The 15,271-nt window shown below is 37.2% G+C and overlaps 2 protein-coding genes across 2 annotated transcripts; both read left to right on the top strand.

Moving 5' to 3' along the window:
- The first annotated feature begins 1,764 nt into the window (after positions 1–1,764).
- Positions 1,765–7,218, top strand: LOC126790867 (aspartic proteinase CDR1-like). Its single transcript, XM_050517227.1, has 4 exons — positions 1,765–1,797; positions 2,471–2,496; positions 2,754–2,835; positions 6,031–7,218. Exons 1-4 carry the CDS (start codon positions 1,765–1,767, stop codon positions 7,216–7,218), a joined length of 1,329 nt encoding a protein of 442 aa, XP_050373184.1.
- Positions 7,219–10,905: 3,687 nt separating this feature from the next.
- On the top strand, positions 10,906–14,909 carry LOC126790029 (uncharacterized). Its single transcript, XM_050516155.1, has 3 exons — positions 10,906–11,012; positions 14,107–14,255; positions 14,488–14,909. Exons 2-3 carry the CDS (start codon positions 14,127–14,129, stop codon positions 14,587–14,589), a joined length of 231 nt encoding a protein of 76 aa, XP_050372112.1. The 5' UTR covers positions 10,906–11,012; positions 14,107–14,126; the 3' UTR covers positions 14,590–14,909.
- Positions 14,910–15,271: the final 362 nt, after the last annotated feature.

Raw genomic sequence — 15,271 nt, 5'->3', positions numbered from 1 at the left:
TATATTTATTCATTTTCTAAATTTGGTATAATTTCATGTTTAAAGTAACTTTTAAAATGATAAGTTTAAATAATTACTTCCCCTTAATTTGTATTATGAATTTTATTCACTATTTCTTTTATATATTTGATAAACTATTAATCATTTTAACAATTTTTTTTATTAAATTAATTTTTACTTTATATATTCGGACTATAGAGATTTTTAAAAAGGGTTTTTTTTAATAAAAAGTCACATTTCATACATCAAATTAGAAAAAAGTCAGATGAAAAAAGGTTAAAGTGTTGCCCACATATTTGATCATAATTACACGAATGCCACCGCCTAAATTATTTAATCTGGTTTCAAGGCGACCTCTTGATTTTGATTTCTCCTCCATCAGTGGAGACCTAGAGTCATCTCTAATGTCGTCGTCGTTCGAGCATGTGAAGGAGGTGAATGACGAGATGGTCGGATCTACAAAGGCGGAGCAGTGGGTGAGGTCGAGGCCGTTCTGGTTTACACGGAGCTCTAGAGCAGGGTTGTCATCGGTGGTGAGCTCGTTTTGGCAACCGAGCTTCGAACAGAGGAGGGTGAGGACGGCGGAGTGATGGGCAACGGTGATGGCGCCGCCGAAGAAGAAGGTGATCTCACGGCGGTGATCTGGGATTTGTCCTAGTGGAGATCTTGCTGAGGAAAGGGGATGTCGATGGTGATGATGTCAAGGAATCCATTAGGGAAGAGTCACCATTGACGTTGTTGTGGTTGATATGAGTTACCAGGAACCATCACTCTTCTCCGATAGGTGGAGATATGGGTGCCCAGAGCAATCTTCTGGGTGCCCACATCAGAAAGCCAAAATCTTACCTCTTCAAAATTCTATGTTAATGAAGCTATTTTAGTTACAATGTCGCCACAAATAGCAGTCACATCGACTAGTACTTATCACGTATGTAACTGTTGGGTTTACAACATATATAGTCAAGTCATGTTGCATTTAGTGAAGTCATGGTGCCATTGTTGGAACTAGGTAACATAAGATTAACTACTACGTACCTACTGCCTTTATTTCGTTAGATGATATGATACATTAGCCCAACTTCGTCATACATTTTTCATCGAAAACAAACAGTAAGTCACTGATTTGGGGCAACATGCTTCTAAATAACTCGGGTTTGTTAACAAATCATCTCACAGACGTTGGGCTTTGCCGGCCCGATCTCTTAAACAGTCATCTCTAGACTACAATGAAAGAGTAAAACACATTGAAAATAGAAGAACAAATGTATGCAATTGAGCGCAAATAACACATAAATACATAGCTCTGTGTTTTGTAATGAGGATTGCATAAACTCATGTCGACCGACCTGAGGAGGTGCTCGATCTTTTAGAATTTACTGCATCGATCTGATCCGGCCATCTATATATAGGGAGGAGGCATGGGGCAATAAGATTCCGGTAACTAGCTAGCAAGGTCGACAAGGGAAAGTGCCTGCGTTTTTACAGACGATTGAGTTTACACTCCACAGCCTCCTGCATCACTGGATTCACTGCATACCCATAACTCCATAAGAACAATATAACATGGAATTGTGTTGCAACTCATATGCATATAAATTTTATTTGACAAATACAAAAAATATTCTTTTAGTGCCTTATCATACCTAAATAGCACTTAAAAAAATACTATCCAAAACGGCAAAAGCTGTAGTATCAACTCGTGCTGCCAACAGAAGTAGAAAAATCGACAACATATTTCCTCAAAGTCTTAAACTTAAACTCAAGATGACCTTGTTAAGTTTTTTTTTTTTGACAAACCTTGTTAAAATCTTGATCACATCAAATTCAACGAGACGCACCACGACACTGTTTTTTTTCTTCGACGAGGAGAAAACACTACAATACTACAATAGAAGGAAAGATACAACCAGAGTACTGGGAACAAACTAAATGAAACTAAACAACATTATTGGATCCCACACAAGGAAAAGCATAAAGGGAGGGAAGAGGATGGCAAAGCTGGAACTCCATATTTTCCCTCTGTAAGGCTAATCTAGCTCCAGAAACTGCAACATGATTAGCAGAAGTACTGATCGTAGACCAGTTTGACGAGGGGAAAGCAACTATCTGAGCTCGAATAAGAAGCACCAGAGGTTCAACAGACCAGTCTGATACTCGAGTGGAATCATGGATGAGCTCGATAAGATGGGAAGAATCCGTCTCAAAGAGGAAGGATTCTGAAGAACTAACCAAAGCCTGGAGTTTACGAGATAAAAAATCCCTAAACAGAAGGCTAGAGCCTCTGCATACAACTTTGAAGGAGCTAACACATGGAGCTGTAACCCCTCAATAGCACAACCCCAACAACTCCAAGCAACAGAGTCAATACCAGCATGATTTGAGACCATTCTGCAGCTATGTTTATCTTAATAAAGTTTAATGGAGGTGGAAACCAGTTCGGTATCGGAGGAGGTCTAGTATTTGAGTGCAAAGCTCGGCCTTCAGGGAGAATCTTACGTTTACATTGGATAAATTCTGCTGCCAATCTGAAAGCTGATATAGCAACCAAACGAGCATCAGGAGCTGCATGAGAAACCAGGCAATGGCATCTATGTTTCCATATTTGCCACAGAAAAAAAAAACAAAGAAAACTGAGTATTTCTTGTATCTGCTCCTCACAAGTAGCAGTAGGAAAAGAAAGTTGATGAAACCAAGTATCCAGCTGAGTGAGTTATTGGAGATTTAATCGAAAATCTGATTGATGGAACCTCCAGGCTTGTTGTACCCACCCACACTGAAACAACACTTGTTCAATTGATTCTGGACAACTTTGACAGAGCATACAGAGAGGCTCCTGTACTTTCTTGCCATAGAACAGATTAGATCTAGTCGGTAGCACATTAGAACAAGCTTTCCAGAAGAACATCATAATTTTCTGAGGAACATTTAAACTCCACAAACGTTTTCATACAGAGGAATGAGGTATATGGGAGCTATGAGAATGTGGTACCACCATAGTAGAGAAGGAGCCATGGGCTGCATGATAACCAGACTGAACCGTGTAATTGCCGGACCGAGTTAGTGGCCATACCAATCTATCTTCAATAGTAGGTAGAAGAGGAATATTTCGAATAGCATCCGCTTGGTCAGTTGTAATATGTTGTGAAACCTGATCCAAATTCCACGATAGAGAAGACCAATCAATTAAAAGAGAAACTGTAGTCGAAAGATCTGCCCCTTGAGGATGTTGAAGCTTGATTGAAGGCATGCTTGGAATCCAATTAGTATTCCACACAGGAACAGAAGAACCATTTCCAATTCTCCACGACAAATGAGATTGCAATAATGCTCTGCCATGTAAGAGACTAGTCCAACCCCAAGAAGGGGAAACTCCATTTCGAGCCTGCAAGAAAGAATTTGGGCTAAGATTAGGTACACGAGTTTTGTTTTCTTATAATGGTTCTCATACCTGGTTATAAATACAGTACTAAATTCATATGGTTTGTGGTTTTCCACTAGTGTAATTGGACATATTGCACAAAAGCAATCTCCACTGACAATTGTAGGAAACGTTCAGATCAAACAAACTTGGAAATTGTGGTTTTTAGAATCTAAAATAGCATTGTACACATTTACTGGATTCATATAAGATACTTGGAAGCACTCTTCTGTCCAAAAGATGTTGATGGTTTCTCTGGATAACTTGGATTCTTTAGATGTGGTGTAATGATTAAGAAATTTAAGAATACCATGTTTTCTGTTCGGTATTATGATTGCAGGATACAGAATGGGGATGAATTCTTGTATGATACTCATGTATTTCAGTTCTTATTTACACAAAATATGCAGAAAATAAGCTCCATGAAATTTTGTTTTTTCTTCAGTAAACTTGAAACAAAAATGTTTTTTGGCTTGTGATATGACTAGTGGTATTCATCTAGTCAAAGAATTGGTTTATCTGATCTAAACATGGTGGGCTAGTATTGTAGTTTTGGTTGATATGCTATATTAAGTTTCTAGTAATACACCTTCTGGAGAATAATGTAGTAGGCTTTCATGCCTGCTTGTGATTTCATTGTTCTGACAGAGATGTAGTAGTCTTTTGATTTTCATATTCTTGATACATGTAGCTTTTGGTTGCATGTTTTTGTTTTATTTTTTATATTTCAAAAACAAACAAAGATTGAATCTATTTCTTATCTGTCTCCTTTTGTTACTGTTTTTGTTTAAGAGTTACACCATGTGTAACTAGATATAAAAACGGGGGGGGGGGGGGGGGGGGGGGGGGAGAGAGAGAGATTATATGTGTTTTTATTATTGAAGTCCTCTTCTTTTGTCTTTTGAAATTGATCACTTGATCCCAAAAATGTATTTTGTTTAATAAAAGTCTGCGTACTAGATTTTCTTGTTCTCGTTATTTTTGACAATGTTATTTTCCTTTTGCTGCAAACAAAGAAGGTTAAAGGGTGAGAAACTGTGGGAGTAAAATAGCTTATGCTTAATTTTTGGACCTCTTCAATTTCTCAATAGAAAAAGAAGTTTTTGGATGTTCTCTGTTGTTTCTGCTACCACCACCGTACACTAAGCATAAGTTCTATCCATAAAGAAGCTGTGGTTGTTGGCTAGCAAAAGACTATGTCCAGATGATGAAGGAGTTGCAGAAGCAGAACACAATGGACCCAACCATGGATCGTAAGGTATTGTTCTATCCCTTCCTGGTTTTACTCTGATTTTAGTTTCAGGCATAAGATTATGGTTGTGAGCTGAATGCATGTTATTGAATTACAAAAAAGCAAGGAATGCAACCAAACGCACTCCCACTACTGTCACTTCACTCTATTCACGATATGATCTACCTACATCTTATTATCTCTCTGTATATGATTATCTGTGTATCATATGTTGTAAAGCCGGCCACTACTGCTTTTATGGTAATTGTTCACGTTTTGATGTACAACAATTTATATGCTTAAATCAGTTGTCTGAAGCTCAGACATATGACTAGATGCTTTAAAATTTTCAGTTGTGTGATACAACATTATACAACAAGAGACAAAACTCTCAAATCAGTTGTGTGAATTAGACAATTAAAAAATGAGGAAACCAATTCAGTCGTGCGAATCAGACAACTTAAAAGATATTGTTAAAAGTCAATTGTGTGAATTAGACAACTGAATAAGAAGTTAAAGTCCGGTTGAGTTCTGTCGTTAAAACAGTATTAGTGCTTGTTAAACTACATGTATTTCGTAGAGATTCTCGCTTTTATAAAAGATGAACACGACATGATTATTGCTAGCGTCTTATTTTAGAAAGAGTTTCCAACAATGTTTTACTACAAATAGCATTTCTTCTATTATCAATATTAGGTAATTTGTTAGCATTGTTAAGCCTATTATTACAGATTCTAGATAATAATTGTCCCCTTACCCCTCTTACGGAGAATAAAGTACATCAAACTGTTTTACAAATTGGAGGGTTAAAAGCACGAGGTCATTATACGTCCGGGTCATCTCCTAATTTTGAATTTTTCATTTGGAACCTAAGAATGAGGCTTTGCCCAATAAATGGGAAATTCAAAATTTCGAAAATGAAAACCTAAAATGAGGCTTTGCCCAATTAATCGATTGGTATAGAGTTCTTTCAGGAAAATATAGTCCGGGTCATTGTCCATATTTTTTCTAAAAACAATGGTTCCTATAGTACTCATGGCTCTACTTGTTATCAGTGCCTTTTGTTCTTAAACACAAACTCCTCTATTTAAACTTCTATGATTTTCAATAGATAACAAATCTTCGAATATCAAAGAGTTTCAAATATTCCTCGTGATCTTTCCTTTAATTCTATTTCATTCTTTTATTCTTACAACTACCTAAACTTAAGCATATGGCCACCCTATCTTCTTCATACCAGAATTATATTATAGCAGTCATCACTATTTTTTTCTTACATCTTGTACAATATTCTGCGACAACAAGCAATATCAACAATAATGGTGGCTTCAGCGCACATCTCATCCGAAGAAATTCACCAGATTTACAATTGTACAAACAGAAAAACAACACTCAATTGATGGATTCAAACAGTCCCAGATTCTCGTTAACAACAGATCACGGCGACGGACATATTTTCAAGTTCTCAATCGGAACCCCACCTGTAGATGTTTATGCTCTTGCTGATACAGGTAGCAGTGTAACATGGACGCAGTGCAAGCCGTGTCAAACTTGCTTGGAGACCATATATGATATGTTTGATCCGAAAAAGTCATCTACTTATAAGAATATCACTTGTCTTCAGAGGGAGTGTAGGCATGTAGACAATATGAAACCACCAGATACTTCAGCAGATTTTTGTACCAAATATCCAACAAGTGGGTGTCCTTATGGCTTAACATATGCAGGCAAGGCAACCTCCGAAGGAGTACTGGCTACAGAAACATTTATTTTGACATCCAAGATAGGTAAGACAGTAACCTTTAAAGATATTGTTTTCGGGTGCGGGCATTTGCAAACGGATCCGACTGGCACAACAAATCGAACTGATACGGGAGTGATTGGGTTAGGACGTGGGCCTTTATCATTTGTTTCTCAAATTGCTCCCTATGTTGGAGGGAAAAAAGTTTCTCATTGCTTGGTGCCCCTAGATACTGATCCAAAAATTGAAAGCAAGATCATTTTCGGGAATGGGAGTGAAGTTACGGGTGATGGAGCTGTTTCAACACCATTGGTTAAATCCATATTCATGGATAATTATGTTGTGCAGGCACAAGGAATTACAATTGGAAAAGAATTTGTTCCATTTAGCTCGAAAGTGACACCGCTCAAAAAATTTGACATGGTAGTTGATTCGGGCTCAACTTTTACAATGGTACCTAAAGAAATTTTTGATAGAGTGGCGACCGAGATGAAGAAGGCACTTGATCCGAATTTGAAACCGTTCATCACAGACGAAGCGAATAGGACTGAGACTCTTTTATGCTTAAACTCGACGACAATTCCAAAAGAACCAAAATTGACTTTTCATTTCGAGGGTGGTGGTAAAGTGCCATTAGTGACAGAAAAAATGTTCATAAAAACTTTTGATTCCGGTTTTAAATTGTGTTTCGGAATCATGTATGATCAAGTGATATCACAGTTTAACAATGGTATAATTGGAGCCGTCATGCAGGGAAATATGTTGGTTGGTTTTGACCTGGATAAAGAAGTGGCATCCTTCAAACCAACTGATTGCTTAAGCTACTAGAATGTATAATTTACCTTTTTCTTAGAGTGCTAGCCTCACACTCAGTTGTGTGTGTGTGTTAGCTACGTCACTCTCTTATTGCTTTCCACTATTAAATAAAATAATAATAAATGCTACTTTGATTTTATTTCTTTCCACCTCTACCTCTAGCAATTTGATGATCAATATTATAGGAATATTAATAGCTTGCTTGGAGGGAATCTTGTTCTACGTGAGATTCAATAGCTTGGATGATTTCCTTATTCATATGTATGTATTAACAACAACTTGATCTGCATACATTGTTAAAATAGATTTGCGGGTATGAAATATAGAGAAATTTTTATATGTTACCGTAGTACCACGTGATAATGCATAATAGTCATTTTTATTATATTTCAACATGTGAATTTATTACACAAAAATTATAATTTAATATATTTTTATTATTTGTGAAATGACTTTCACTACAAAAAAATTTGGCATTAGGCACATTTAAATGTGGCCAGAATGTGGGTGTTACCCAAGTGGCCAACCCCCTAAAATCTCACAAAACTCTAATGCCAAATTTTTTTGTAGTGCTTCATGGGTATTGATGATTTTTAATTAGGATTTCGGATATAGAGTCTAGGGTTTAGGGTATTAGAGTGTAGGGTGTAGGGTTTTAAAAAGAAACTCAAAATAGTCTTTAGCGAAATAGATTAAATATAATTATTCTGATTAAATCTTGCGTGTCAAATTGTGATTGGAATGATAGACCACTAGGCATTGTTACGTGGTCTTACAGTAGCACTGAATTTTTTTTCATGAAGTATATGACCCCATTTGAAATCTGGATTTAGATTTAGATTTCAAATCTTCAATTTCACTCACAAACTAGCCAATACTTGAAATAACATTACAAGAAATTAACAACATATACTTGTAACAATTGGGTAACGGTTAAAATCTCAAAATCTCTATACTTTAAGTAGAGTGTGTTCTAGAGAAATGGTTGCCTTGGGCATATTGGCCGACGTTTCCTCCAGTTTTTTGTATCCCTCAACATCGCACTTACTATATGTGCAATTTCTACATATTTACCAAATAGTTACTTAATAGAAACACAGTTGTGAACATAGTTACAAAGACATTTACAAGTTACAACACAGTTTTTTGTGCTATCACAGTTACACAGATAGTTACAAACTAGCTATATTATTTGTTGCTCCGTATCAAATATCTTGAAACAAAAAAGATCTTTAACGATCCATAGATGGAGTTCTCAGGAACCATCTCGAGGTTTTGTTTGAGAGGATTGATGTCGATAACCATGAGCTTGTGTGAAAAGTTTGGAATTGGAAGTAGTTAAGATATATTTGAAGGCGGAGGCACAAGGCTTTATGCTTCAGTGGAACCATAGGCTTACCAGAGCTAGGATTGGGCGACTGCGGAGCATTTATCTGCATCGACTTCGTCGTATTCAATGTGTGTGTGAGAGAGAGAGAGAGAGAAGGGATGTTGGCGTACAATGGGTGGGGTGGAGAGAGAGAATATGGAATTTAGAGAGACGGAGAGAGTTCAGAGTAAGCCCAAGTGCTCAATATAACTTTAATCTTGACGACGACGACGAGGAGTGGTTGTACTTCTCCACCATGATGAATCCTCGTTGGTGATGACATAGTTGGTGGTGGGATGAGATAGAGGGATATGATTAGGTTTAGCATAGTGCTTTGTTAATTGAATATGTGTGATACGGAATAGCTACTATATGTAATGTTTTTAATTTTTGAGGGTAGTAATTTATCATGGCCCTTAATTACTAGACTTAGTGCCCTGATTATCATTTAGGATGTTCGAATGCCCTTTTTTTTTATCATTCTCCCAATATAATATATAGTGAAGTCATGCATGTTGCAACTAATGCAGTCATGCAACTAGTGCTGCCAGTTCGAACTAGGTAACATAAGATTAACTACTACGTACTGCCTTCAGTTCGTTAGATGACATGCACTGATGTCAGTCAGACAGTCACTAATTTGGGTCAACATGCTTATAATATGTTGAACTTTGCCGCCCAATCCCTTAAACAGTTTCATCGATCTCCGGACTACACTGAAAGAGTAGAACACAATGAAAACAGAAGAAATATGACACATAGATACATAGCTCTATATATGACTATATGTAATGAGGATTGCATGAACTCATGTCGACCAACCTGAGGAGGTGTTCCATCTTTTAGAATTTACTGCATCGATCTAATCCATCTATATATATTGACCCGGAGGCATGGGGCATTAAGATTCCGGTAACTTGCTATACGTCGACCCGGTACCTGCGTTTTTACAGAGGATTGAGTCCAGGGCCTCCTGCATCACTGAATTCACTGCATACTCATTACTCCATAAGAGCATGCAATTGTGTTGCAACTCGATCATATGCATTATCATTTTATTTGAAATATACAAGAATAGTCTTTTAGTATCTACGACTATCCAAATCGGCAAAACATATCTAGTATCTACTAGTTGAAAAACCAACAAACATTTTTCCTCATACTTAAACTGGATCAAGATGACCTCGTTAAAATCTTTATTAGATAAAACGCAACGAGACAACGACATAAAAAGTCGACATATATATAGGACAAAACTTGGCAGACCAGCCGTGGTTACCTAGAGCTGACCATAACCAGTAGTATAATGACACGTGTGCTCCACGGTTGAAACAACCTGACGATGATAACAACGGCATTAGTTTTTTGTCTCTCTCCCAAATAAACATGGAAGTTGATGGAACAAGAAGTGATTCAGGTGGTGGTTACTTCAGTGAACTCAACTCTCGTTGGAATTTGCCTTCTCTAATGGAAAAGCGTCACTTGCTCGGTTTGGCTTTGATTCTAAATTTCTAATCCATATCATAGCTCTTGTCGTATGTCTTACCAGGTTACGTGCTGAATTCGAAGAATACTACAAGACTTCTAGTCTAGAATTCAATGCTAAAGTTGTGATTATGTTGATTCTGGATTCTGAATATCTATGTTGAATTCAAAGAAAATGGTTTATTTGAACTGGGATTTGATTGCTATAATTAAAGAGTGTAGTTATACTATTATATATACTCATCAGGGGTGTGGCTAAACTTTTATTTGCTTGCCCAAAAACATATATGGGTGATAGCTAGGTAAGAATGGTTCAGTACTGTTAATTTGTTAAGGTGGTTTGTTTATGGGAGTAAAATGAAGGATAAAGAGTAGCATTTCTTTTCTTGAGAAATAAGGATTAAGAGTAGCATCTGAGACATATATGCAAGGTTAATTTGTAGCTGTGAAAGAGAAAGGAGGTTGGGGGAGTCTTTAACGATAAATAGGAGTTATAGTTTCAACATTTAACAGTCAAATTTAATAAAATATCAAAATAGACTCATGTCATTATACTATTGGTCATGGTCATCAACCAAGTTTTTTTCTATATATATAACACATTAAATAACACTGGTTGAATAGTAATTTTGATAACATATGTCAAATTATCCATCAAAGGTAGAAGAATTCCATTTATACAAAAATTCATTTACACGAAATCTCCGATAGAGCTACTTGAAGAGACGATCGACTACGCGGGGTTTGGTACTGGGAAAAAAAAACACTCGTCGCTCCACCAACGTTCCACGTGTCTGATTCCTCATCCATATCTCGAGATACCGAAACTATCCTTGGGTAAAATTAAAAATGACATCTCAGTCCCATTCTTTCTTATACACGTCCTCCTTCTTCACTTCAATTTTCTGTCGTTAATTTAACGGAGCCGCTCTCCATTACCGTCGAGCTTCTGGTAAGTCACCATCTCTAGGGTTTTGAGTTTTCTGTATCTCCTCAATTTCTTCTTCTTTTGATATACCTGCTTAATTTGTATTTGCTTTCATGAATTATATTGCCTTTTTTGGCTGTGATTTTAAGAGCTATGAATTGGGATGTGAAAATTAATTGATGATTTTGTATGCCGATTTGGGGGGTGTGCGTTTTGCAATCCGGATCGGATCAGTGAAAAGCTTGATTCTTTGAGCCGTTTGTGTTTGAATTTTGAACTTTATGGGCTGATATTTGAATTAGTAAAATGTGAGAAACTGGTGTTTGATGTAATGATTCTATCTAGTTACATGTTCATGTTGGAGTCAATGTTGGTAGAGATAAGTAGAAAAATGATAAGATGAGGGTTGTAACTATGATCTGGGTGTGTGCTTTGTGGTTAAGTTTGTAACTATTGTCTGTAAGCCTTAAGCATTGCACTATTGGTGTCCAATAAAGTTTATTAGTCATTTTGCACTGCTACTTTGCTTCTCTGGGTTTGATAAGAAAGTTCTCGATAAGGGTTGTGGTTCACCCTCTCTTTAAAGAGTGAGGTTTTGTTTCTGGGTGAAGAATTTGCAGGGAATATGAGACTGATAGTTGCCTTGATTGAAATACTGTATGGATATGGTGAGAAAAGTACCGATATGGTTTACCAAGGTTAGTCCATTAGAGCCTCATAGTGGGTGGCTGAACTTGCATCACAATCAGTGGCTTATGTTTCTAAATGTTACTGTATTTGTTAGTCTGATGGTGAATAGAAATGAAGTCATAGTTCGTCTTGGTCATAAGATGATAAATTGGTTTCACTTTGGAGGCGTATGAGAATTCGCTTATGCTGATTCATCATCTACATGTGGGATTTCTTGTGGATAATGGCTGTGTAGCTTTTTTGGAGGGTACTGAGTACAAGAGCATTATTGTGAGCTTGCTGGTGTTATCAGGAACTCATGGGTTGTCAGCAGCCCTGAGCTCAAGAATTCAAAGTGTGGTGCTAAGTGGGCAGAACTGCAGGAGTGATGCCCACAATGCTCTTTTGAAGAAGTTATTGGTTTCTTCTACAGCAATTTTGAGTCTCTTTGGAGGTATGAAAATGTCATTTCAACTTCTATGAGTTGAGACGACAATGTTGCTAGTTTTCTGCTTGGGAACCTGTCCACGAGATTGCAATGGTTTTCACTTTTCACATATCATTATACACTACAAACCTATCTCGGCAACAATTTTATGCATTCTTGTTGTTAACTGTGATCTGTTATTAGAGCAACCACATAGTACTCCTGATGAAGTGGAAGGTAAGATTATTTGGAGAAGGGGTGAAGGATATCAGGTCATTCTTGTTATTTCTGAATTCAAGTTTTGCATCTTCTATGTGTTTATTGTCCTGTATGGAATTATCATGGTCATGGTGTTTGCCATTTTGCTGCTAAGAATGTCTCTCAATAAGCAACAGCATGCATGGACACAATTCTTGCTAGACTTTGTAAAAAGATGTGCATATTTCAACATGGGAAAATACCAAATTATAGTTGATGAGCGTGCTCCAGAATTTTTAACTAAGAACAAATATTGGTCATGGATGAGTTTTTGACTCCAGCAAGGGCTCATTCTTGTTCAGAGCCCACTCTTTCATGTTTCAAGAGATGTATGGGACTGACTTCAGCCATCTTACGGAGAACAATTGCAATATAAGGAGCAGCTGCAACAGTTTTTTTAATGTCTACACTGTTCAGCATTGAACAAGTTCTCACTTGATTAGGGAGGACGACAGAGCCAAGGTGCTTGGTACTCCGGCTTATGTTGTTGAAGCAATGTCTTGGGCTCTTGGCTGGGTATCATAATCAACAACTTACATATCATCACAAGTCCAAGATCATGAAGCCTCTCAGGAAAATGGCTCAAGTCTTTAACATCAGGGGTCGGATGGAGACTATGGATTCTCAAGTGAGCTTGCCACAAGAGAAAGGCTATGATGCACGGATACGTCCAGAAAAGTGAATGCCCATATCGTATCTGTATCAGATACGGGTATGGGCTGGATACGCTGCATATACGTATCGAAAGCTGAAATTACGCACCCAAACTATGTAGTATATGTCAACTCTGTGGATACGGTCAGAGTATGTTTTGAATACATTTTGGGGTTATAATTGTCATTGTCGTGTAAATAAAACTTAAATCTAATACCCTCCCTCCTTTCCTCAGCCGTATTGTTTTATTTTGCTTGAACTTATTAAGTATTTAATTCATGAACTTATGTTTATTGTAAAATTGATGAGATTTAAGTGTTCTAATTGTTTGTTTGATCAAATTTTAGAATTTAATGTGTGTGTATATATATATATATATACAATATTATTTTACAAAACATATCCAAAACACTACATTTTAGAAAATAACGTATCCCATTTCATGCCGTATCCGTATCCGTGTCTCATACCCGTACTCGTGCATCATAGGAGAAAGGATGCTCCATCTTCATGGTGAATTCTTTTCTACTGCTCCATTTTCTGGTTTTCAAGAATCTCAAAGTTCCAGCTACTTTACTGACACCAGCTAGGGTACTAGTTCTCAAAATTGGATGTTTGCAATGAGGTCTTTTTCATTTGCCTGCTTTCTGACCATTGGTGTACTGATATCCGTCGCATATTCATTGAGTACAAGTGCTGCATTATAGTTCAACTCGTTATTGAGGTTAACAGGTACATCAATGATCTGTATTTAACAGGATATGCTAAGACCATTGGGTGCGATTGGTGTGAACCTTAACTCCACATTACGATGTTAGTTGTGTGACTTGTGGACAAAATTTAATAGGAACTTTCAGGCTTGCTGAGCCTGTTCTTTGAGCGGGTGGAAATCTAATAACTCTATCTAGTTACATTCTGCTTATTTTGCTTGGGTCTCGTTGTATGGGTTATTGGACACAGATTGTCTTTTAAATGGGTATTTAGGGTTTTGCTTATTATAATATAAGGCATTCTAGTTTCCATGTAATAGCATTGGAGAATATATCTGCTGTTTATTTCCTTGGTTAATTTCTTTAGATTTCTCATTTTCTTCTTTCTATGGCTTTTCAGTTGCGATTGAATAGGTGATAATGTCGAATGTGGGAACTTCAAAGGGAGTCCTGGAGATTGCTAAGTTTGGGCTTTATGTTGCGATTCCCATTGTTTTGATGTACACTTTTGCCAACAACAGTAAGAACATCCAGAGATTCATGGGAAATGTGAGTTCGTTGCTTCTGTTATTGATGTTGTTTTAGTTTCAGAATATACGATTGAAGATGCTGTCAGTTGGCTTGCGCAAATGAGTAGGAGCTGGTTTTTTTTGATAATAATAGGGTTTTGCCCAACATTTGATGTGGCTGTTTTCTCTTGGTTCCAAAATTTGTATTATTACAAACTCTAGATGTGTTTACATAGATTAAGGATCCTTATTCTTTTCCTTTTATTGTTCAGCGTTCTTATGTGGTTTACCCACCAGAGGCGCCTAGGCCTCCGTCTCCAGAGGAAATGAGGGAGATGGCACGGGAACTAGCTCGCAAGAACAATGCTCGTTGATGCTATGATGATTTCTTGGAATTGTAACTTGTAAGTGTTGCTCTTTGGCAAATGCTGTGTTTTCCTTCAGAAATCAAATAAAACAGTGGTATGATAAGGGGATAGTGAGTGGGTCACCTCTTCGAGTTCAGTGTGGCCGAATGTCAACAATGGCTTGGCACATTTGTTTGTAGAATATGAGTGATAATGCGCCCATTTACATTTTGGACTTGTACAGTGTATACTCAATGTCTCAAACATGTCTAGCCTAAAAGTTAAGACCAGCCTGCCAATTTCATGTTAGCTCTATCTATTTATATGAAAGAGTTTTGAGACCATAATATTATGAATGGATAAATTCGACCTAATATCTAACTTAGCTGTCATCTTGTCAACAAGTTGCTTTATGTACTGGATTTTCTGTCGGATTTGTTGTGGAGCTACAGAACACCTAGAAGTATGCTATTTGGTTTTTTATTTGCTGGCTTGAACTTAATTAGAGCAATTTCTTGGTTCTTCAATGGATGTGCTTCGGTTTGACTGTTGGAACTTCCTTTATAGCGATTGATTATTTAAAGGTGGATGCCGATTCTACCTTCACCTTGAATGACAGTAAAGTTTTTTAACCGGTTGCTCTAGATCGAGATCATGGGGGACGCCCTGAAACCAATGCTGCACCACTAACACTGATTGGGCTTGCCAT

This window comes from Argentina anserina, chromosome 4 (assembly GCF_933775445.1).
Source record: "Argentina anserina chromosome 4, drPotAnse1.1, whole genome shotgun sequence".
Taxonomy (NCBI): domain Eukaryota; kingdom Viridiplantae; phylum Streptophyta; class Magnoliopsida; order Rosales; family Rosaceae; genus Argentina; species Argentina anserina.
Note: the sequence above shows the minus strand (reverse complement) of the source record. Positions and strands in the feature narration are given on the sequence as shown.